The following is a 23,168-nucleotide window of genomic DNA, read 5'->3' as shown; positions in this document are numbered from 1 at the left end:
TGGCTATATATCGCTCAGTATTTACACAGACACAGTTTGAAACGTGGATTGTCTGAGGCTCAATAACGACTATTTTGTTTATTTACGTGCCCATTTAAATGAAAATGGGCTTCGTCTGAAAAAATAATATTGATGAAGCTCCGAAACCATTGTTTTGACGAAATCACGTCGTAAATTGTGAACATTGGGCTTCAAATGATGCACTAGCTGAAGTTTATAGGGGTGCAATTGTAAATCATTCTTCAAAATTCGGTGCAAAGTCATTCTTGATATAGAGGACTCAGCTGATCACTTGCCAGTTGATCGCCCAGGATTGCGTAGTACGAGGCCCATCCTATATTTTACTGACACACAGGTGTTCATATACCTAGTCATTCAAAGTAATTTGTCCTTAGCACTAGTCATAGACAAGTGATATTATTCAGAGAAATAATACAAACAATTCGGTAGGATTTTATATGGCAAAACATAAATTACAGCTATTAAAATATCTGAACTATTAATTTATTAAGTAAATTAATCGAATATTATCTAAATTATATGCTCTCATCTAAATCTCAGTGCAACTATTTAATGTGATTATTTATGGCGATATAAAATATCCGAGTCTTATTATTAAGGTTCCGGATTAGTTTTTAAGTCATCGTCAGGCAATGAACGCGTAGATATAACATTGGCATAATAGTAGGCGGAAGAGCGTGGAGTACGGGGGCGGTCCGGCTTAGTGAAGTCCACGTCAATGAGACCAAACTTCGATCTGTGAATTCAATAAGTGTATATTAATGAATAAATCATAAAATAAATATGTTGACACGTATTAAGAAATATGACTATCATTTACATAAAAAACAGCTTTAAAATATATAATAGTTTTGACTTGTACTTGACTAACTCCTGAAAAAGTACTAAACTTTTGAACTGTAATGAAAGCAATAACTAATAAAATATTGCTACGAACAGTTTTCTTGATTTTTCAACAACTTAGAGAAGTTTTCAGCCGAAATGTGATTTATGCCCGTTTCAAAAGTTCTTCAACCTCGTTTCAGGATGCAAAAACTTTTTTCAGAGGATGTTGTGATAATGAAGCTAAGTGATTATGCTGTTAAGCGATAATTTAAATAATTAGTGGCAGTGTTTTGCGCGTGAAATTACTGAATTTCGCGCGTATTAGTTCTCTTTTACCCCTAAAGACATAACCTATACGATCACCTAGCTCGTATCAATACTCAGATACGGAAAAACTTTAGATTATTTACTAATTATATTGTGAAAAGAATTAAAATCTACTAAGCATACAATGAAAACTATTACTTACACGTAACCATTACCCCACTCAAAATTGTCCAAAAGTGTCCAAGCCGTGTAGCAAGTTACGTTCACATTGTCCTCGGTTATGGCCAGATACACCTGCCAAGCATTATTAATATACTACACCTACTCATTACTAGAGATTTATATTTTTTATAGTCGCCCCCCAGTCCGATTAAACACAAATACAACGCCTTTAGGTAGTAATTTTATAATATCCCACAAATTTGTGAAGATTTTTTTCCAATAGAGCTAGCCAAAAACAACATTTATAATCAGAATGCACTTCTTCAGCCAATATCTGGATAACTGGCCTAAAAAATTACCCAACATATAAAATAGACGCAGGCGCAATGCAATTTGTATAACTATAGATCAATTCATTTAGCAAGTAGAAGTCAATGAGATCAGGTCATCAAACAAATCCACTGAAATATTGCTGAACCGACTTAGATTCTTTAGAGTCCACGAAAATAGCGTATGATTTAAAAATGTCGGCAACGCTCTTGTGAAGCAGCAGCTCTTCTAGCAGTGTCGGTGTCCATGGGATGCAGTGTCACTTAACATCCATGAGCCTCCTGTCCGTCTGACCTAAAAAAACAATTCGTAATGTCAGGTACTTGTTTCAATTCTCACTTACCTGTTCCAAATGAGTCTTATAATAATTAACTCTATCGACATCATTAAGGTCCCGTTTATCACTAGCAAAACCATTTTCCATAATTCTATATTCCACGTCCCCATAGTTCTTTTTCAACCAGGACAGCAGACGTCGTAGTCCTTCTGGGTATTCCTGCAATTCACATATGTACTGACGGTGAAGTACCCTAATCATCGTATATATGAATTTTACTGAGTTTTTTTGTTACAAAAAGCACCTCCATACCATTATTATGTAATGAAAGCGTTAAAAATGCACGGGGCTACCCTGTAAAATTGATATGGATATCCAATAGTTGGTGTTAGTTGGTACTGCTGGACAAAGTACTGTATAAAATAACTAAGAAATCATTTTACGATGAAACCAAATGTCTATCTTTCAAAATCTTTAAACTCATATGAAATCAGTATTTAGCTAGCGTTAAAAATATATCGAAACTCTTACTAATATATATAATAATCTTATAAGTTATATTGTATTAATACGGTGTAATATTCCGTGATACTTACAAACAACCATTTTGAAGAGGTTGGTGGCCACTCTGGCGCAGGTTCCATTAAGGCATTTATTTCTTCACAGCCGTATAAAGGCCAATCTCCAATTTTCTCTCCCTCTTTCGGACTTCTCACTAACCGGCTGGTGTAGTAGTTTAAGGCGTAGAAATCAAATGTTCCTACAAAATCAAGAATCATTTAAAAATAGTCGTTGGTATTTGGAAAAACATTGTGGCGTAGTTTTAATATCACACAATAACGAAAAAGTTTAAAAAGGTTAAAGGAAAATTAAATTTCCAATACATCAAAATGCGCGAAAGACGGATGGCACTAATGCATTGTGCCTCAGTGAAGATGTAGCCCTGTAGAGGTGTAATTATGTCTTTATAGAAATTTCGTAATTCCATTTGTCACGTGGATCAGGCAGTTGCCCTAAAACCGCCATGTTATGCAGTGCTGATAATAAAGACAGTGAATACTAATTTTAGTTTTGATTTATGAACCTCTAACACTAAAGCCCCAATCGAAATGTGTTTTTCTTCATGATGCATGGATAAAAAATATATATTAAAGAAACCTAATATACTTAGTGAATTCTTATTCATTGTGAGGAAATTTATTGTACATAACTTAAATGTTTTTTTTATTAATTTATAACACTCTGCTCCCCTGCCATAGTGTCCAGGGACTTTTTATACCACATTTTTTTCAAAAATAAAAACAAGATACATTTAATTAAATTTACTAGTTCGTGAAATGCGGGCTACGCGTCGCGAAATACCCCGGCTGCATCGGTAATATTTAATATTTTTTTCGCAGAACCGTTCCATGCACGGTCTATGCTTTATTAATATGTCCTGTAGGCCGTCACGGTATACACGTATAAGGTTAAAACTACTTTACTTTACTACTTTGTTTACCCAAATTGTCACTTTATCTGTATACATTAAGGTGTCATTTACAGTACAAAACTAAGACCTGTAACGGTATTGCTTTAAATCCAAACTTAAAATGAATTTATCTACCTTTAATAAGATCGATCTCTTCGTCAGTAAACGGTGGCAATCTGGATCTAGTGTACCCTTCCCGGGTACTTTTCTCTGCGATATATTTTTCTACAGATGGAGGCCAACCGCCTTCTTTTGAATAGATTGCATGGGAGTATAGCCCAGCCTATAAAAAATTAAATCAACTTTATAAGTACTTTCCAAAAACGTGATGGAAAATAAATTATGTTTTTATAGTTGAGATCCTGATAACATCTATTTGAGAGGGCTGAACACATACCAATGCTCAGATTTTAAATATTCCTCGATCGATCGACAGTATATAATATCATTACACTGATTCAATGCCGCTTCATTCAGTTCAAGGTGGTTATAGGAGTTTTTAAGTTTTTAGGAACTTTGAGCTTACGAGCTGCTTCAGGCAGACAGGCTCTTTGCTGACTAATCAAACCAATATTTAAAATCGATGAACAATCGTAATAGTGACAATACATTAGTATAGGAAATTTAAAAAGCGCCAGGTGGCCTTCGTTGGATACCTTTCTTAATTTGCAAACAAACAGAAACATCTTATCTAACTTGTATTGTTAAAAGAAAATAGAACCAATAATATAAAATCTCACACTCATCTGAAGTACAAGCTCGGCTAAATCTTCGTATCCCTCTGAGTGTGCCTGAACCCACATAATTATAGTAGTCATCGATACTTTTCCTGAAACATTTTCAATTAAATAAGAAAACACCAAAATTAACCCTAAAGAATTTAAAGTATGTGGTTGGCGTGTAAAATATAATAAAAAAACACACACGGAACAATAAACAAAATATTAGAAATTGATTTCAAAAATAATTGCATTAAAAAAACTATTAATACAAACCCCTTACCCCCATATTTAGGCTTATACTGCTCATCATAAAGCCTCCATGCTTTCGCATGAGCCAACAGCACGTTCTTATTGCAGAGGTAGCTTCCGAACCCTGTACTATATACACCAGCGGCAGCCTCACAAGTGACAAGACCCTCATTGATAGTAATCCAAGATTTGATGCGATCACCAAAAAGGTCGTATGCCACGCGAGCATAGTCCGCAAACCATTCAACTATGAGAGGATTGGCCCAACCACCTAAAGAGAAAGTTTAAAAATATTTTTGCCTTTTTTCTGGACAACACAATACTATGCATGGAAAGAGATAATAATAATAAATAAAACATATTGAAATCAGAAACATCACAAATTGTGACAACATAAAGTACTATGCATACAAATAGAATTATAATAGAATAATTATCTACACAAGCTTTATCAGGATGTATGTAACATAACACAAAGAACGTATATACAGAATGGACCACGGAGGCGTAGAATTTTAATACGTTATAGCGTTGAAACGACAAATGGAAGCGAAGCGCGGGAGGCGTGGATCTGTAGCTCGCTTCTTGGAAATTTAGTCGCAATGGAGCACTTCAACAATGTTATTTTTTCAGACGTAGCCCATTTTCATTTAAATGAGTACGTAAATAACAAAATAGTCGTTATTCAGCCTCAGACAATCCACGTTTCAAATAACAAAAGCCTTTGCATTCGCCAAGAGCGGCTTTTTCAGCACACTGAATCGTCGGACCCTTCTTCTTTGAAGACCAGCGAGGGAATTCTGTGACAGTAAATACTGAGCGATACATAGCCATGTTACGCAATATCTTTTTCCCGCAGCTGTCAAAATTTCACGGGTACAATAGTGTGACATGGTTTCGACAAAATGGCGCCTCATGCCATACATCAAACGAGATTTTGGCAGTCGTAAAGGAGATTTTCTGGAGGTGACATTCCATGGCCACCTAGGAGTCCGCTTGTAAACCCACCAGATTTTTTCCTGTCTACAATAATAATCCGACTATAATTTCCCAGATGAAGGCCAACATACGCGGAGAAGTGTGCCATGTGCGAACAAGTTTTCGGCAATTTGAAGTCAAGATTCGAAGAGTGTTTGCAGCGCGAAGGTGGACATCTAGATGATGTTATTTTTAAAAAGTGAATTTCCCAAATGTAAACTTTAATATAGATATAAATTTGTTTAAGTACTTTTGATTCTTTTTTTATAAATTTTTCAAAATTGCAAAACTCCGAGCTCTAACCTGTATATAAGGATTTGTTTGCAGCCATTTATTTTACATATTTTTACAAGCTAACCAGCGGTTCAAATCGCGTCGGTCGTAGATTGATGTAAGACTTATAAACTTCCTCAGAAAAAATAAACTATACAAAAATATCTTATAGAGATTTGAGCGCTTGAGCAAACAACTTCCTCAGCTTTATATCTTTAAGTACAGATATTATGCAGCACGCATTTTCAGTACGCTAGCGCACCACAAGGGAGCGCATCTATTAATAGCATACTTGCCGTGTTTCTGATTATCTTGTTCTAGATTTGTGTTGTACAACTGTAAAAAGTCGGTGCAAACAAATAAATGATGAATAAATGTTTCTATCTAATCAAAATTATAGCAGACAGATTCAATAAATCATAGTTACGTAGTTCATCCAACCAAGAAGTTTTTTAGTAGGTTCTTGGGCCAACATCGACTACTCTATGTAAAAATAACATTTACCCAGATCCTGCAACTTCTGCGGCAAATCCCAGTGGTAGAGAGTTATCACAGGTTCTATTCCCTTCTTAAGTAGGCCATTAATAACGTCATTGTAGTATCTCGTTCCGTCCTCGCTAATGTAGTTCGAGAAACCATTTGGCAGAAGCCGCGACCATGATATTGACAATCTGAATTATAAAGATTGGATGACTAATTTTAAACATACATTTAAAAAACAAATTGCGTCATATTTGTTGTACTTATATTCTGATTTATAATAATCAAAATAATACGTTTTAGGTGTTTAAAATTGTAATTTCACCAATAGCCAAGATACCTAATTTTATTCAAAACATTTTCTTATTGATTAAGTATGACAGCGTCTTAATGTAAATATTAAAATTTCTTGCCAATATTTTGTTACATTATACGAAAAAAGCTAGTCATGTATGCTCAGGTGTAAACTTTACACAGTTGGGCGATAAATTATAATAACTAAATTATAATGCATTGGCACACAATTCGAAATAAAAAAAGTCATGTCCTTTTAGTTACAAATTAAGTCATTTTTGTGAAATTAGGTTTAAGTCAAGTTTTTGGCACTATGGATAAACTGAAAATTAGTATAACTTTCGAATATTAGTTCCTACATCGAAATACCACTGCGCAAACAACACGAAAGATTAACGACGTGTACAGGCTTTTCACTGCTTTCATAAATACGGTCCGTTATTGGTTCAGTCGTTTTAAATCTGGAAATGTTGCGTTGAAGAATAGTGGAAGCAGATCCAGCGCATTCTATGGCTGATCTTGCTGCGGAGCTTAAAGCGGAAACAAAAAAAACCTACGGTACCACACGAACTTATTGATTAACAGCGAGACTTACGCGGTGAAGCATGCATATTGCATAGCACTCCTGAATCGATATAAAAACGAGGGAATTCTAAATCGTAACCTGGAAAGTGGATCCTGTGCGACAACTTAGGATCATACCTAATGGCGTAACAGGGACATCAGGTGTCTATTTCCATGAATTGCAAGCAATTATCAAGATGCGCACAATTCAACAACCATGACTGGTCACTTCACGACAGACTAGATAAGATGTCTAAATTGTAAAAACATTTTTTAAGTTGCTAAAATTTAACACCCGATAGGCAGTATAAAACACTTTCACAGACTTCTACAGTAAAAGATTAAACAAACTGCTATCAAAATGTCATAATTGTATAGATAATTTACTTATACTTTGATTGGCTGAAATAAAAACTGTATCTTAAAATTCTAAAACTTCGAATAAAACGTTTTAATTGCTATATCTGATACTGACCTATAGAAATCTAGTCCCAATTCAGAAGCTAGGTTAAGGTCTTCCCTCCATTTGTGATAGGAATCACAGGCCACATCGCCGTTTGAATGATCCGTTATGGCTGAAGGGTTGTTGTGACTGTAGGTATCCCATACACTAGCTGACTTGTCTGTTTATTAGAAGATTATTTTATAAACATAAGGTGTTTTAACTGCTGTCTTAAACGATACGATGCCTCTACAACTATTCAAATTTTTTAAAGATATGAAGCTGGCTATCGAAAAATTTGTAGATTTTTGGGGTTAAGGCTGTATTCTTTCAATGTTTTCTTTCGCCGTAAAGTTTTCGTTCGTTTTGTTTGTTGTTTAGTCGAATGCACGACGGCACTGCTTTTCTACAACGAAATTCCTTTACAAATAACAGCAATTAGATATTGCTGCGATGCATAAATTGACATCATATCCAAATAAAGTTTCCTCTGTATCAACACACTCTAAATTTGTAGGAAACGGTAGCAATCTTTTCGTATAGTATTTGATTCGAGTTTTTAATAAGGGTATGATTTTTAATTATAAGCGTGGCATAAATATTCACTCACCACTAACATTCCAGGCGCCTTCAACTTGATAAGACGCGGTCGCCGCCCCGAACTTAAATGCGTCGGGAAATCGCCTCTCTCCACGTACGACTGCTATTAATGCACTAATAATATAAAATATATTAAATTTTATAATAATTTGTTATGCGTTTTGAACATTAAAAATACAAAACTAAAATGTATTAAACTAAATCTTATCATTAACTTAACTAAAAAATTGTGAGCGCCAGGTGGATTTTGGTTTATCCTACCAAACCTATTATATGTGGTAACGTTTACCACATAAACAAATGTATTAATTAATCATTCATTTATAAACATCTAATTTGAGGGCATTTCCCAAAGCTAAAAAGGAAGAAAACATTTCAGATAGCTTCAGAACAAAGTAAAATCTTGTAAAAGTAAAATCTTAAAATAATAATTAGAAAAAACATACCCCTCAACACAGTTATTTCCGAAATAATTCAAAATTATACATCACACTCTGGTGAACCAATTTGTCAAAAACACGGCAACCACCGCCCGTGCCACTCCTTTTCTCCCAACCATTATAAATTAAAATTTTCTATTTTAAAACTTTATACTAAAATTTAACGATACAAATAAAAGTATAGAAATTTGACTACAACTTACCACCGCACTTACGGCTAGATATCGGGATAAATAGATTGATAGATAGATCCTAGTGATTTTTTAAAACTTTATGCCTATAGATAACGGTTAAAGCGAGGTGATTATTGACTATAAATTTTTTATGTCACCGTTATAAAACTCCATAAAACACCATACATACCTAAAGACAATTACCTTTAAGTAACACATTGTTTCGACTGAGTATTCATTGCCCAAGAATTGTGTAAATTATCAGTCATCAGCTTTATTTGCTAATGTTATTTGGCATTGAATTGTAATAAATACCTACATACTTACTAATTTTAAATAATATCGTGACTTAGATCTACAGGGTTACGAAATTATTATAAGTAGAACGACAGAGGAAGTCTTCGTTGATTTTATAATGGTAATAATGTGCCCATTATATTACCTTAGGGAAGTTCGAAGAAGTGAACATAACGATTAAAAACAATAGTACCTAAATAAAACAACTCTGTTACTACTTAGATGTATATAACAGAAAATTAGTGAGTTCTGTCCCATAGGGCGGTGTACTATGAAACCAAAGCTATTGCGTTCAAATCACGACTGTGCACCAATTTTCTTTCTTACTGTGCTGTTGCATCGACGTAAGAAGTTTGTATTTGCCGTAAACCTCAAAACCGGAAGTACGTTTTTCTTTAATTTATGAAAATTTCAGACATTAATCAGTAAAAGTACTGCCCCGATTACTTTGGAACTTAATTTTGTACGATGAAAAAGAAATCAGTTACGCTATTCGCTATTTAAACAAAATAAAATAAATAAAAAACAAAAAGTATGTCGTCATAGAAACGTCTGGTCTGGTTACTGCGTTTTCTTTTACATTAAATAATAAATCGATTGCTATAAGTATCAAAAACTCTACAAACAATAAACTTAAAAAAATATTTACAGTACCTGGAGTAAGTAGAAGGAAAAATAAAAATCATGGTCCTAGCAAGTATTGTTTGTAGGTTATGATTTTTTTTCCAATTTTTGAAAAGATTTTTGGCTCTTTTGAGATTGGAAATACGTTTCTTACGTCGACATGCTTTTATGGCAAAATAATATCGTAAGAAAACAGGCGTCTTGAATTCGAAGAAATATATCAGACCCACAAAGAAGGTCACCTACTTTATAACAAAAAAAAATCATGAAAAAAACGTATGCAGCAACGTATATAGTATTCTAACGCCATTGAATTATTCTTTATTATTAGTTTATTTACTATTTTACTGAACCCTACAATGTTCTTATAAAAAGGTTTTAAAACCTCTTACATACTACTTGGTAATACTATACAAAAATATTTCCATTGACACCCATGGATACGAATTATTATTAAGAATTTTCGCATAACCTTCAAAAGACTGCGAAGTGTGGAGCTTAAAATAAACACAGAATTTATTTATGTAGGTAATGTATACGAACCTGAGTGAAAAAGTGAATTTTGAAAACAAATAAAAACGAACGAAAACTGCCATCTCCCTGTCATTCTTTCAAATCGCCAGGATTTTTCCTAACTTTCATAGTCTAAGTTCATAAATTTTGGAAAATCTATTCCTGATGTAAATTCACGTATAGTTTGTACGGTCAATGGTTGATCAAAACCATCACAAATATCTATTAATAAACGGAATCGCCTCAAAAAAGCTTAGCACTTGCATTACGGACTTTATTGTACGTAATAAACGGATGTTAAGGTAGCGTTTTATTACGCGCATACTATATAATTCAAAAGCTATTTGTATGCAGAGTAATTATTTACATCGTTGTCTGTAAGGTAAAAACGACTAGTAGCGGCTTGATTTGACCGCCTTGTTCCTTGCATCTTTACAAGGTTGTCAATTAGACGAAAGTTCTTAAATAAAGGTGATACATTACAAATTTATCTGTTCGTTGGAAATTATACAGTGTTGTGAGTTTTGACATGTTTATGAGGTCCAGTATGACGTGGAGTCTCAGTACTTAAAAAAATTAAATTAACATTAACATTATAGAAATTAACATAAAAAAAGGTTCCTATTACTTCTATTACTGTAATAGGGCTAAAATTAAATAATTATTGTAGTAGCACATGATTTATCTCTATACATCAAAAAAGGTGAGAGAAAGAAAAATAATTAAACGTTGACAATAAACTCGGTTAACAGTATGTAAGAGTTTTAAAGGTAATAAAAATAATAGTCAGTTTCACATCGTAATTCAGCTATTGAATTGCTTAAGGCAGTTGACGATATGAGTCATTAATTCGATGAGAGAGTCTAGTTTTGAGGGGTGCGAAATCAATTCTCCTAAGGAGAAGGGGTTTAGATGCATGTTGTGTTTTGTGAATTTTTGTGTGTGTTAGTGTTAATTGATTGCTAATTATTGATTGTTAATTGATTGAGTGGTTTTCTTGATGCTAATCTAGAAAGGATATAATTTATATTGAAACAAGCCTCAAGCATAAATCGTGCTATAATTTTACAAGTATACTTCATAGATTTAGCATACCTATTTGTGAAGTTAACTTGTAGCGTCAATATTGATTCTTGATCTTGTTTTGCGCGCAAAAATATCATCAATAAATCTAAAAATAGTACATCAATACTTTTTGACTTTGATTGATTGCTTCATTTGCTTATGTCAACATTTCAAAATTGTTTCAATAGGTTATTTTTATTATTAAATATGATTATTGATTTTTTCTATGGTAAATAGTAAATGACGAGAGGTCTAAGACTATACTCCGAGCCGTTTAGGCATTTTTATTTCAGTTTCCTAAAGGTGGTAGGAGTCGCAGGCTATATTAAGCAGTCAGGCAGGCAGTCAATTTGTCAGCGATCTTTTCTCTCTTCTATCCTACTAAGGTACTTCTATGTTATATGATCTTATAAAAGTACGAAGGAATTATTGAGAGAACAATAATAGAGCAGCTACTATAACCAGTAAGGGACTATACTTTGGGAAATATAATATCATTTTGTCGGAATTAAAAAGTCTATGCTTTCTGTATATTTCTCTCTCACACTTCGTACGAGCAAAAAGATTAACAGATTAATTAACATTTCAAATTATTATTTCACTTTAATAGATAACAATTTTTTAAACTTTCTAACAAATTTATTTATTTACTTATTCACTTCTTAATTGATATATTTTATGTAGTCGCGAAAGAACTTTCCTACCATCTTTATTCCATGCACCATCGAAATGGTAATAACGACTTCAAAAATATAATTAGTCAGTAATATTCCAGGATCAGTAGAGCATTTTGACTACTATGTTATGTACTAATAATAATATACTTACCTTATGTCTCAAACTCCGTAACAATATAATAACTATTGACGTTACTATTCTAAACATTAAAAAAAGTTATCTCTCTCCCATTCCATTTAATATGAAAATATATATTTATTTTGAGTTTTACTATTGTTGACTTGTGTAGAGTTTTAACTTAGAACATTGATATTTGCTGGCTGCAAATTTATAAAAAAAACTAAATTTTTCAATTTATTTTTAATTTATTACTTTTTTGTATAATATAATGGGATATGTATACTTTTTGGAATACGTGTATGGTACTGGCCACTGTAATGTTGTAAAAAATTGAGGCCTAGGTGGCCAATACAAGAAGGAAGTAAAGTTTTATAGAGAATATTTAACGGAACTTCATTCAAAATTTCATTGCGTTCTTCTTATCAATTGAGTTCAGTCTTGATTGATTCCCGTTTATCCCTTAAATTAGTATAACCTTCTTAATTCATATCAACGGTAGCCAACAGTATTTAATCAGGTGTCCAGCAACCAATATGTTCGTACATAGTGATTACTGACATTTTTAAATAGTCATTCACAGAAATCTGTCCAGAGCCAGAGACAAGTGACGTTATTAAGGGAAATAAAACAATTAATTCGGTAACATTTTATTTAACATACGGCATATATATACAGTCTTTATTAGAGTAGTTCTATTAAATTATCTCTATGGTTGATTTAATTGGTAAATATTAATTACTTTATTCGGTAATTAGTTCTCTTATCTAAATCTCGGGCAACTATTTAATGTGATTATTTAAAAAACAACTAAGGGAACCAAAATTCGGTGCAAACTCGTTCTTGATTTAGAGAGCAGTTGATCGCCCAGGATTGCGTAGTACGAGGCCCATCCTATATTTTAGTGACATACATTGTTCACGGTGTTCATATACCTAGTAATTCAAAGTAATTTGTCCTTAGCACTAGTCATAGACAAGTGATATTATTCGAGAAATAAGACAAACAATTCGGTAGGATTTTATATGGCAATACATAAATTACAGCTATTAAAATATCTCAACTATTAATTTATTAGGTAAATTAATCAAATATTATCTAAATTATATACTCTCATCTAAATCTCAGTGCAACTATTTAATGTGATTATTTAAAAACTAATTAAGGGAACCATAGAATACACCACCGACATTATCTATGGCGATATAAAACTTCTGAGTTTTATTATTAAGGTTCCGGATTAGTTTTTAAGTCATCGTCAGACCATGAACGCGTAGATATAACATTGGCATAATAGTAGGCGGAAGAGCGTGGAGTACGGGGGCGGTCCGGCTTAGTGAAGTCCACGTCAATGAGACCAAACTTCGATCTGTGAATTCAATAAGTGTATATTAATGAATAAATCATAAAATAAATATTATTACTTATTAGAAAGGAAAGTCAGAAAAAATATGACAATGATTTAAATAAATATTTTTTATAGCTTTCAAAATATATAATAGTTTTGGCATACTATTACTTGACTAACTCCTGAAAAAATATTAAACTTTTGAACCGTAATGAAAGCAATAACTAATAAAACACAGAAACATATGTATATATATATATATATATATATATATATATATATAAATAACTATGATTTACATAATATTGCTTCGAACAGTTTTTTTGATTTTCAACAACTTAGAGAAGTTTTCAGCAAGCCGAAATGTGATTTATGCCCGTTTCAAAAGTTCTTCAACCTCGTTTCAGGAAGTTGAAGAACTTCAACCGAAGTTATGATAATGAAGCTAAGTGATTATGCTGTTAAGTCTGCGTTAATTGAAATAATTAGTGGCAGTGTTTTGCGCGTGAAATTACTGAATTTCGCGCGTATTAGTTCTCTTTTACCCCTAAAGACATAACCTATACGATCACCTAGCTCGTATAAATACTTAGATACGAAAAAACTTTAGGTTATTTACAAATGAAATTGTGAAATGAATTAAAATCTACTAAGCATACAATGAAAACTATTACTTACACGTAACCATTAGTCCACTCAAAATTGTCCAAAAGTGTCCAAGCCGTGTAGCAAGTTACGTTCACATTGTCCTCGGTTATGGCCAGATACACCTGCCAAGCATTATTAATATACTACACCTACTCATTGCTAGAGATTTATATTTTTATAGCCACCCTCCAGTCCGATTAAACACAAATACAACGCCCTTAGGTAGTATTTTTATAATATTCCACAAATTTGTGAAGATTTTTTTCCAATAGAGCAAGCCAAAACCAGACAAAATTACAATCATAATGCAATTCTTCAGCCGATATCTGGATAACTGGCGTAAAAAATTACCCAACATATAAAAAAGATGCAGGCGCAATGCAATTTGTATAACTATAGATCAATTAATTTAGCTAAAATATTGCTGAACCGACTTAGATTCTTTAGAGTCCAAGAAAATAGCGTATGATTTAAAAACGTCGGCAACGCTCTTGTGAAGCTTCTAGCAGTGTCGGTGTCCATGCGATGCAGTGTCACTTAACATCCATGAGCCTCCTGTCCGTCTGACCTAAAAAAAAACGTAGTGTCAGGTACTGATTTCAATTCTCACTTACCTGTTCCAAATGAGTCTTATAATAATTAACTCTATCGACATCATTAAGGTCCCGTTTATCACTAGCATAACCATTTTCCATAATTCTATATTCCACGTCCCCATAGTTCTGTTTCAACCAGGACAACAGACGTCGTAGTCCTTCTGGGTATTCCTGCAATTCACAAATGTTTAGTTTAGTTTATTTAGGTACGTTAGATGATGTTGAATATACTAGTTTAACATATGTACTGACGGTGAAGTACCCTAATCATCGTATACATGAATTTTACTAAGTTTTTTGTTACAAAAAGCACCTCCATACCATTATTATGTAATGAAAGCATTAAAAACCCACGGAGCTACCCCGTAAAATTGATATGGATATCCAATAGTTGGTGTTAGTTGGTACTGCTGGGCAAAGTACTGTATAAAATAACTAAGAAATCATTTTACGATGAAACCAAATGTCTATCTTTCATATGAAATCATTATTTAGCTAGCGTTAAAAATATATTGAAACTCTTACTAATATATATAATAGTCTTATAAGTTATATTGTATTAATACAGTGTAATATTCCGTGATACTTACAAACAACCATTTTGAAGAGGTTGGTGGCCACTCTGGCGCAGGTTCCATTAAGGCATTTATTTCTTCACAGCCGAGTAAAGGCCACTCTCCAATTTTCTCTCCCTCTTTCGGACTTCTCACTAACCGGCTGGTGTAGTAGTTTAAGGCGTAGAAATCAAATGTTCCTACAAAATCAAGAATCATTTAAAAATAGTCGTTGGTATTTGGAAAACATTGTAGCGTAGTTTTAATATCACACAATAACGAAAAGTTTAAAAAGGTTTAGGAAAAATAAATTTCCAATACATCATCATGCGCGAAAGACGGATGGCACTAATGCATTGTGCCTCAGTGAAGATGTAGCCCTGTAGAGGTGTAATTATGTCTTTATAGAAATTTCGTAATTCCATTTGTCACGTGGATCAGGCAGTTGCCCTAAAACCGCCATGTTATGCAGTGCTGATAATAAAGACAGTGAATACTAATTTTAGTTTTCATTTATGTACCTCTAACACTAAAGCCCCAATCGAAATAAAAAAAATGTGTTTTTCTTCATGATGCATGGATAATATATATATATATATTGAAGAAACCTAATATTCTTAGTGAATTCTTAATGAATGCGAGATTAATGATTTATTGTACATAACGTAAATATTTAGCAAAGGAAACATATATTAAAGGTTAAAACTACTTTACTTTACTTTCTAAAATTACTTTACTTTACTACATTGTTTACCCAAATTGTCACTTTATCTGTATACATTAAGGTGTAATTTATAGAAAAAAACTAAGACCTGTAACGGTATTGCTTTAAATCCAAACTTAAAATGAATTTATCTACCTTTAATAAGATCGATCTCTTCGTTAGTAAACGGTGGCAATCTGGATCTAGTGTAGCCTTCCCGGCGACTTTTCTCTGCAATATGTTTTTCTATAGATGGAGGCCAACCGCCTTCTTTTGAATAGATGGGATGGGAGTATAGCCCAGCCTATAAAAAATGAAATCATTTTATAAGGGCTTTCCAATGCCGCGGATGAAACTGAATGGCGCTTCATTCAGTTCAAGGTGGTTATTATTTTACATAGGTAAGTTTTTAGGAACTTTGAGCTTATGAGCTGCTTCAGGAAGGCAGGCTCTTAGCTGACTAATCAAACCAATATTTAAAATCGATGAACAATCGTAATAGTTATAATACATTTGTTTAGGAAATTTAAGAAGCGCCACGTGGCCTTCGTTGGATACCTTTCCTAATTTGCAACTAAACAGAAACATCTTATCTAACTTGTATCGTTGAAAGAAAATAGAACCAATAATATAAAATCTCACACTCATCTGAAGTACAAGCTCGGCTAAATCTTCGTATCCCTCTGAGTGTGCCTGAGCCCACATAATTACAGTAGTTATGGATACTTTTCCTGAAACAATTTCAATTAAATAAGAAAACACCAAAATTAACCCTAAAGAATTAAAAGTATGTGGTTGGCGACTAAAATATATCATAAAAAACACACACGGAAGAAAAAACTAAATATTAGAATTTGATTACAAAAATAATTGTATTAAAAAAAATTATTAATACAAACCCCTTACCCCCATATTTAGGCTTATACTGCTCGTCATAAAGCCTCCATGCTTTCGCGTGAGCCAACAGCACGTTCTTAGTGCAGAGGTAGCTTCCGAACCCTGTACTATATACACCAGCGGCAGCCTCACAAGTGACAAGACCCTCATTGATAGTAATCCAAGATTTGATGCGATCACCAAAGAGGTCGTATGCCACACGAGCATAGTCCGCAAACCATTCAACTATGAGAGGATTGGTCCAACCACCTAAAACGAAAGTTTGTAAAATGTATTACGTAGTCTTTTTGCCTCTTTTCATCTCAGCGCAACCACAGCGTGTTAGAGAGAGACGAATAGTGTTATAATAGTAACACTGAATATTTTTATGAAGGGGCTAGTTCTTCAACGTAGAATCCAAGGCTTCCAGGCGTTTAACTAAGAAAACCTTATTCACACTTAGAAGACAAGGAATTTATATGTAGTATGTCAAAAGATGCTGCACGCCCACATGAAATGAATAGATGTTTGGCTAAATAAAGTCTCCGGCCTTACAAAGCTGGGCTTAGCAAAACTCCAAGGGTATCAGAGTTGCTAGTAGAGTAGGTCTCATATGGCAAATCCAATACGTTTTAAGGCATACGGGAGTGACACTTAGCGCTAAGTTTCGAATCTAACTATATCTATACTAAACATTAAAATAAATAACATCACAAATTGTGACAACATAAAGTACTATGCATACAAATAGATTAAAGTATTATCTATTTTATTTAACAATCAATTATAATAGAATAATTATTTACACAAGCTTTATTAGGATGTATGTAACATAACAAAAATAACGTATATACAGAATGGGCCACGGAGTCGTACATATTTAATAACGCTAAAGCGTTGAAACGACAAATGGAAGCGAAGCGCGGGAGGCGTGGATCTGTAGCTCGCTTCTCGGAAATTTAGTCGCAATGGAGCACTTGAACAATATTATTTTTTCAGACGTAGCCCATTTTCATTTAAATGAGCACGTAAATAAACAAAATAGTCGTTATTGAACCTCAGACAATCCACGTTTCAAATAACAAAAGCCTTTGCATTCGCCAAAAGCGGCTATTTCAGCACACGGAATCATCGGACCCTTCTTCTTTGAAGACCAGCGAGGGAATTCTGTGACAGTAAATACTGGGCGATACATAGCCATGTTACGCAATTTCTTTTTCCCGCAACTGTCAAGATTTCACGGATACAATAGTGTGACATGGTTTCGACAAGATGGCGTCACATGCCATACATCAAACAAAAGTTTGGCAGTCGTAAAGGAGATGTTGTTTAAGTACTTTTGGTTCTTTTTTTATAAATTTTTAAAATCGCAAAACTCCGTGCTCCATCCTGTCTATAAGGAATTGTTTGCACCCATTTTATTTTACATATTTTTACCAGCTAACCAGCTAGTACGCGTTGGACGTAGATTGATGTACGACTTTCTAATGTAAACTTCCTCAAAAAATAAACTAACCAACAAAAATACTTTTTACAATAATAATTACAGAGTTTTTAGCGCCTGAGCAAACAACCTCTTCAACTTAATATCTTTAAGTACAGATATTATGCAGCACGCATTTTCAGTACGCTGGCACACCACAAGGGAGCACAATAATAGCATACTTTCCGTGTTTCTGTTTATCGTGTTCTAGATTTGTGTTGTACAACTGTAAAAAGTCAGTACAAAAAAATTAATGATAAATAAATGTTTCTATATAATCAAAATTATAGCAGACAGTTTCAATAAATCATAGTTACGTTGTTCATCCAACCAAGAAGTTTATTAGTAGGTTCTCGGGCCAACATCGACTACTCTATGTAAAAATAACATTTACCCAGATCCTGCAACTTCTGCGGCAAATCCCAGTGGTAGAGAGTTATCACAGGTTCTATTCCCTTCTCAAGTAGGCCATTAATAACGTCATTGTAGTATCTCTTGCCGTCCTCGCTAATGTAGTTCGAGAAACCATTTGGCAGAAGCCTCGGCCATGATATTGACAATCTGAAATATAAAGATTTAGTCATATAAAAATTTAGTCATCCAAATTTAAACATACATTTAAAAATTGCGTAATATTTTTTGTACTTATGTACTGATTAATAATAATGTAAAAAATACGTTTTAAGTTTTTAAAATTGTAATTTCACCAATAGCCAAGATACCTAATTTTATTCAAAACATTTTCTTATTAATTAAGTATGACAGCGTATTGAATTACTATCATTACAATAAACTACATCGTCTTAATGTAAATATCAAAATTTCTTGCCAATATTTTGTTACATTATACGAAAAAAGCTAGTCATGTATGCTCAGGTGTAAACTTTACACAGTTGGTCGATAAATTATAATAACTAAATTATAATGTATTGGCACACAATGCGAAATAGAAATAAATTTTATTCGAAGCCTTGTTATTTTAGTTTCAAATTCAGTTATTTATTTTTGTGAAATTGGGGTAGTTTTTCGCACTATGGATAAACTAAATATTAGTACAACTTTCGAATATTAGTTCCTACATCGAAATACCACTGCGCAAACAACACGAAAGATTAACGACGTGTACAGGCTTTACACTGCTTTCATAAATACGGTCCGTTATTGGTTCAGCCGTTTTAAATCTGGAAATGTTGAGTAGAAGAATAGTGGAAGCAGATCCAGCGTATTCTATGGCTGATCTTGCTGCGGGGCTTAAAGTGGAAAGATAAAAAATTTACGGTGCCACACGAACTTAGTCATCAAGAGCGAGACTTACGCGGTGAAGCATGCATGTTGCTAAAATTTAACACCCGATAGGCAGTATAAAACACTTTCGCAGACTTCTACAGTAAAGGATTCAACAAACTGCTATCAAAATGTCATAATTGTATAGATAATTTACTTATACTTTGATTGGCTGAAATAAAAACTGTATCTTAAAATTCAAAAACTTCGAATAAAACGTTTTAATTGCTATATCTGATACTGACCTATAGAAGTCTAGTCCCATTTCAGAAGCTAGGTTAAGGTCTTCCCTCCACTTGTGATAGGAATCACAGGCCACATCGCCGTTTGAATGATCCACTATGGCTGAAGGGTTGTTGTGACTGTAGGTATCCCATACACTAGCTGACTTGTCTGTTTATTAGAAGATTATATTATAAACATAAGGTGTTTTAACTGCTGTCTTAAAGGATATAATGCCTCAACTACTGTTCAAATTTTTTAAAGATATGAAGATGGCTATCGAAAAATTTGTCGATTTTTGGGGTTAAGGCTGTATTCTTTCAATGTTTTCTTTCGCCGTAAAGCTGTTGATGGCTGACACATAAAAAAATATTGTTGTTTAGTCGAATGCACGACGGCACTGCTTTTCTACAACGAAATTCCTTTACAAATAAAACAGCTATTAGATATTGCTGCGATGCATAAATTGACATCATATCCAAATAAAATTTCCTCTGTATCACACACTCTAAATTTGTAGGAAACGGTAGCAATTTTTTAATAAGGGTATGGTTTTTAATTATAAGCGTAGCATAAATATTCACTCACCACTAACATTCCAGGCGCCTTCAACTTGATAAGACGCGGTCGCCGCCCCGAACTTAAATGCGTCGGGAAATCGCCGCTCTCCACGTACGACTGCTATTAATGCACTAATAATATAAAATATATTAAATTTTATAATAATTTGTTATGCGTTTTGAACATTAAAAATACAAAACTAAAATGTATTAAACTAAATCTTATCGTTAACTTAACTAAATAATTGTGAGCGCCAGGAGGATTTTGGTTTATCCTACCAAACCTATTATATGTGGTAACGTTTACCACATAAACAAATGTATTAATTTATCATTCATTTATAAACATCTAATTTGAGGGCATTTCCCAAAGCTAAAAAGGAAGAAAACATTTCAGATAGCTTCTGAACAAAGTAAAACCAAATCTTAAAATAATAATTAGAAAAAACATACCCCTCAACACAGTTATTTCCGAAATAATTCAAAATTATACATGACACTCTGGTGAACCAATTTATTTCTTTAAAGTGTCAAAAACAAGGCAACCACCGCCCGTGCCTCTCCTTTTCTCCCTACCCTCATAAATTAAAATTTTCTATTTTAAAACTTTATACTAAAATTTAACGATACAAATAAAAGTATAGAAATTTGACTACAACTTACCACCGCACTTACGGCTAGATATCGGGATAAATAGATTGATAGATAGATCCTAGTGATTTTTTTAAACTTTATGCCTATAGATAACGGTTAAAGCGAGGTGATTATTGACTATAAAATTTTTATGTCACCGTTATAAAACTCCATAAAACACCATACATACCTAAAGACAATTACCTTTAAGCAACACATTGTTTCGACTGAGTATTCATTGCCCAAGAATTGTGTAAATTATCAGTCATCAGCTTTATTTGCTAATGTTATTTGGCATTGAATTGTAATAAATACCTACATACTTACTAATTTTAAATAATATCGTGACTTAGATCTACAGGGTTACGAAATTATTATAAGTAGAACGACAGAGGAAGTCTTCGTTGATTTTATAATGGTAATAATGTGCCCATTATATTACCTTAGGGAAGTTCGAAGAAGTGAACATAACGATTAAAAACAATAGTACCTAAATAAAACAACTCTGTTACTACTTAGATGTATATAACAGAAAATTAGTGAGTTCTGTCCCATAGGGCGGTGTACTATGAAACCAAAGCTATTGCGTTCAAATCACGACTGTGCACCAATTTTCTTTCTTACTGTGCTGTTGCATCGACGTAAGAAGTTTGTATTTGCCGTAAACCTCAAAACCGGAAGTACGTTTTTCTTTAATTTATGAAAATTTCAGACATTAATCAGTAAAAGTACTGCCCCGATTACTTTGGAACTTAATTTTGTACGATGAAAAAGAAATCAGTTACGCTATTCGCTATTTAAACAAAATAAAATAAATAAAAAACAAAAAGTATGTCGTCATAGAAACGTCTGGTCTGGTTACTGCGTTTTCTTTTACATTAAATAATAAATCGATTGCTATAAGTATCAAAAACTCTACAAACAATAAACTTAAAAAAATATTTACAATACCTGGCGTAAGTAGAAGGAAAAATAAAAATCATGGTCCTAGCAAGTATTGTTTGTAGGTTATGATTTTTTTCCAATTTTTTAAAAGATTTTTGGCTCTTTTGAGATTGGAAATACGTTTCTTACGTCGACATGCTTTTATGGCAAAATAATATCGTAAGAAAACAGGCGTCTTGAATTCGAAGAAATATATCAGACCCACAAAGAAGGTCACCTACTTTATAACAAAAAAAAATCATGAAAAAAACGTATGCAGCAACGTATATAGTATTCTAACGCCATTGAATTATTCTTTATTATTAGTTTATTTACTATTTTACTGAACCCTACAATGTTCTTATCAAAAGGTTTTAAAACCTCTTACATACTACTTGGTAATACTATACAAAAATATTTCCATTGACACACATGGATACGAATTATTATAAAGAATTTTCGCATAACCTTCAAAAGACTGCGAAGTGTGGAGCTTATAATAAACACAGAATTTATTTATGTAGGTAATGTATACGAACCTGAGTGAAAAAGTGAATTTTGAAAACAAATAAAAACGAACGAAAACTGCCGTCTCCCTGTCATTCTTTCAAATCGCCAGGATTTTTCTTAACTTTCATAGTCTAAGTTCATAAATTTTGGAAAATCTATTCCTGATGTAAATTCACGTATAGTTTGTAAGGTCAATGGTTGATCAAAACCATCACAAATATCTATTAATAAACGGAATCGCCTCAAAAAAGCTTAGCACTTGCATTACGGACTTTATTGTACGTAATAAACGGATGTTAAGGTAGCGTTTTATTACGCGCATACTATATAATTCAAACGCTATTTGTATGCAGAGTAATTATTTACATCGTTGTCTGTAAGGTAAAAACGACTAGTAGCGGCTTGATTTTTCTAGGTTAGGTTAGGTTAGGTTTTTTTTAATATTGTTTTTACTCAATTGTTTTTACTATGTTTATGTTGGCTTATAAGCTATATACAAGTGGTACACAAAAAATGGATGGAGATGCAAGGAAAAAGTGGCTATTTGATACCGCCTTTGTTCCTTGCATCTTTACAAGGTTGTCACTTAGACGAAAGTTCTTAAATAAAAGTGATACAATACAATTTATCTGTTCGTTGGAAATTATACAGTGTTGTGAGTTTTGACATGTTTATGAGGTCCAATATGACGTGGAGTCTCAGTACTTTAAAAAATTAAATTAACATTAACATTATAGAAATTAACATAAAAAAGGTTCCTATTACTTCTATTACTGTAATAGGGCTAAAATTAAATAATTATTGTAGTAGCACATGATTTATCTCTATACATCAAAAAAGGTGAGAGAAAGAAAAATAATTAAACGTTGACAATAAACTCGGTTAACAGTATGTAAGAGTTTTAAAGGTAATAAAAATAATAGTCAGTTTCACATCGTAATTTAGCTATTGAATTGCTTAAGGCA

General features: G+C 33.0%; 2 protein-coding genes across 2 annotated transcripts; both read right to left on the bottom strand.

Annotated features, from left to right (window-relative positions):
- Positions 1-481: 481 nt before the first annotated feature.
- Positions 482-8,816, bottom strand: LOC123707036 (myrosinase 1-like). The gene is made up of 11 exons (XM_045656789.1): positions 8,759-8,816; positions 7,966-8,069; positions 7,389-7,536; positions 6,080-6,246; positions 4,356-4,595; positions 4,094-4,182; positions 3,489-3,636; positions 2,479-2,642; positions 1,949-2,101; positions 1,316-1,407; positions 482-757 (listed from the first exon to the last, which is right to left on the bottom strand). The coding sequence occupies exons 1-11, from the start codon at positions 8,785-8,787 to the stop codon at positions 616-618; spliced, it is 1,476 nt and encodes a 491-aa protein (XP_045512745.1). The 5' UTR covers positions 8,788-8,816; the 3' UTR covers positions 482-615.
- Positions 8,817-12,724: 3,908 nt separating this feature from the next.
- LOC123707037 (myrosinase 1-like) lies at positions 12,725-21,017 on the bottom strand. The gene is made up of 11 exons (XM_045656791.1): positions 20,960-21,017; positions 20,165-20,268; positions 19,600-19,747; positions 18,465-18,631; positions 16,618-16,857; positions 16,354-16,442; positions 15,868-16,015; positions 15,045-15,208; positions 14,473-14,625; positions 13,889-13,980; positions 12,725-13,231 (listed from the first exon to the last, which is right to left on the bottom strand). The coding sequence occupies exons 1-11, from the start codon at positions 20,986-20,988 to the stop codon at positions 13,090-13,092; spliced, it is 1,476 nt and encodes a 491-aa protein (XP_045512747.1). The 5' UTR covers positions 20,989-21,017; the 3' UTR covers positions 12,725-13,089.
- Between the last annotated feature and the right edge of the window lie 2,151 nt (positions 21,018-23,168).

This window comes from Pieris brassicae, chromosome 3 (assembly GCF_905147105.1).
Source record: "Pieris brassicae chromosome 3, ilPieBrab1.1, whole genome shotgun sequence".
Taxonomy (NCBI): domain Eukaryota; kingdom Metazoa; phylum Arthropoda; class Insecta; order Lepidoptera; family Pieridae; genus Pieris; species Pieris brassicae.
The sequence above is the reverse complement of the archived record's forward strand: the minus strand, read 5'-3'. Positions and strand labels throughout refer to the sequence as shown.

Bases quoted from the DNA above. Each gene is read 5' to 3' on its own strand.
- LOC123707036 (XM_045656789.1), bottom strand. From the start codon at position 8,787: ATGTGTTACTTAAAGGTAATTGTCTTTAG. The intron at 7,537-7,965 runs GTGAGTGAATAT...TCTAATAAACAG, and splicing joins AGGCGCCTGGAATGTTAGTG to ACAAGTCAGCTAGTGTATGG. The intron at 3,637-4,093 runs GTGAGATTTTAT...AATTTTTTATAG, and splicing joins AGCTTGTACTTCAGATGAGT to GCTGGGCTATACTCCCATGC.
- LOC123707037 (XM_045656791.1), bottom strand. From the start codon at position 20,988: ATGTGTTGCTTAAAGGTAATTGTCTTTAG. The intron at 20,269-20,959 runs GTATGTATGGTG...TTATATTATTAG, and splicing joins TTAAAGGTAATTGTCTTTAG to TGCATTAATAGCAGTCGTAC. The intron at 13,981-14,472 runs GTAAGTGAGAAT...AATGCTTGGCAG, and splicing joins ATAAGACTCATTTGGAACAG to GTGTATCTGGCCATAACCGA.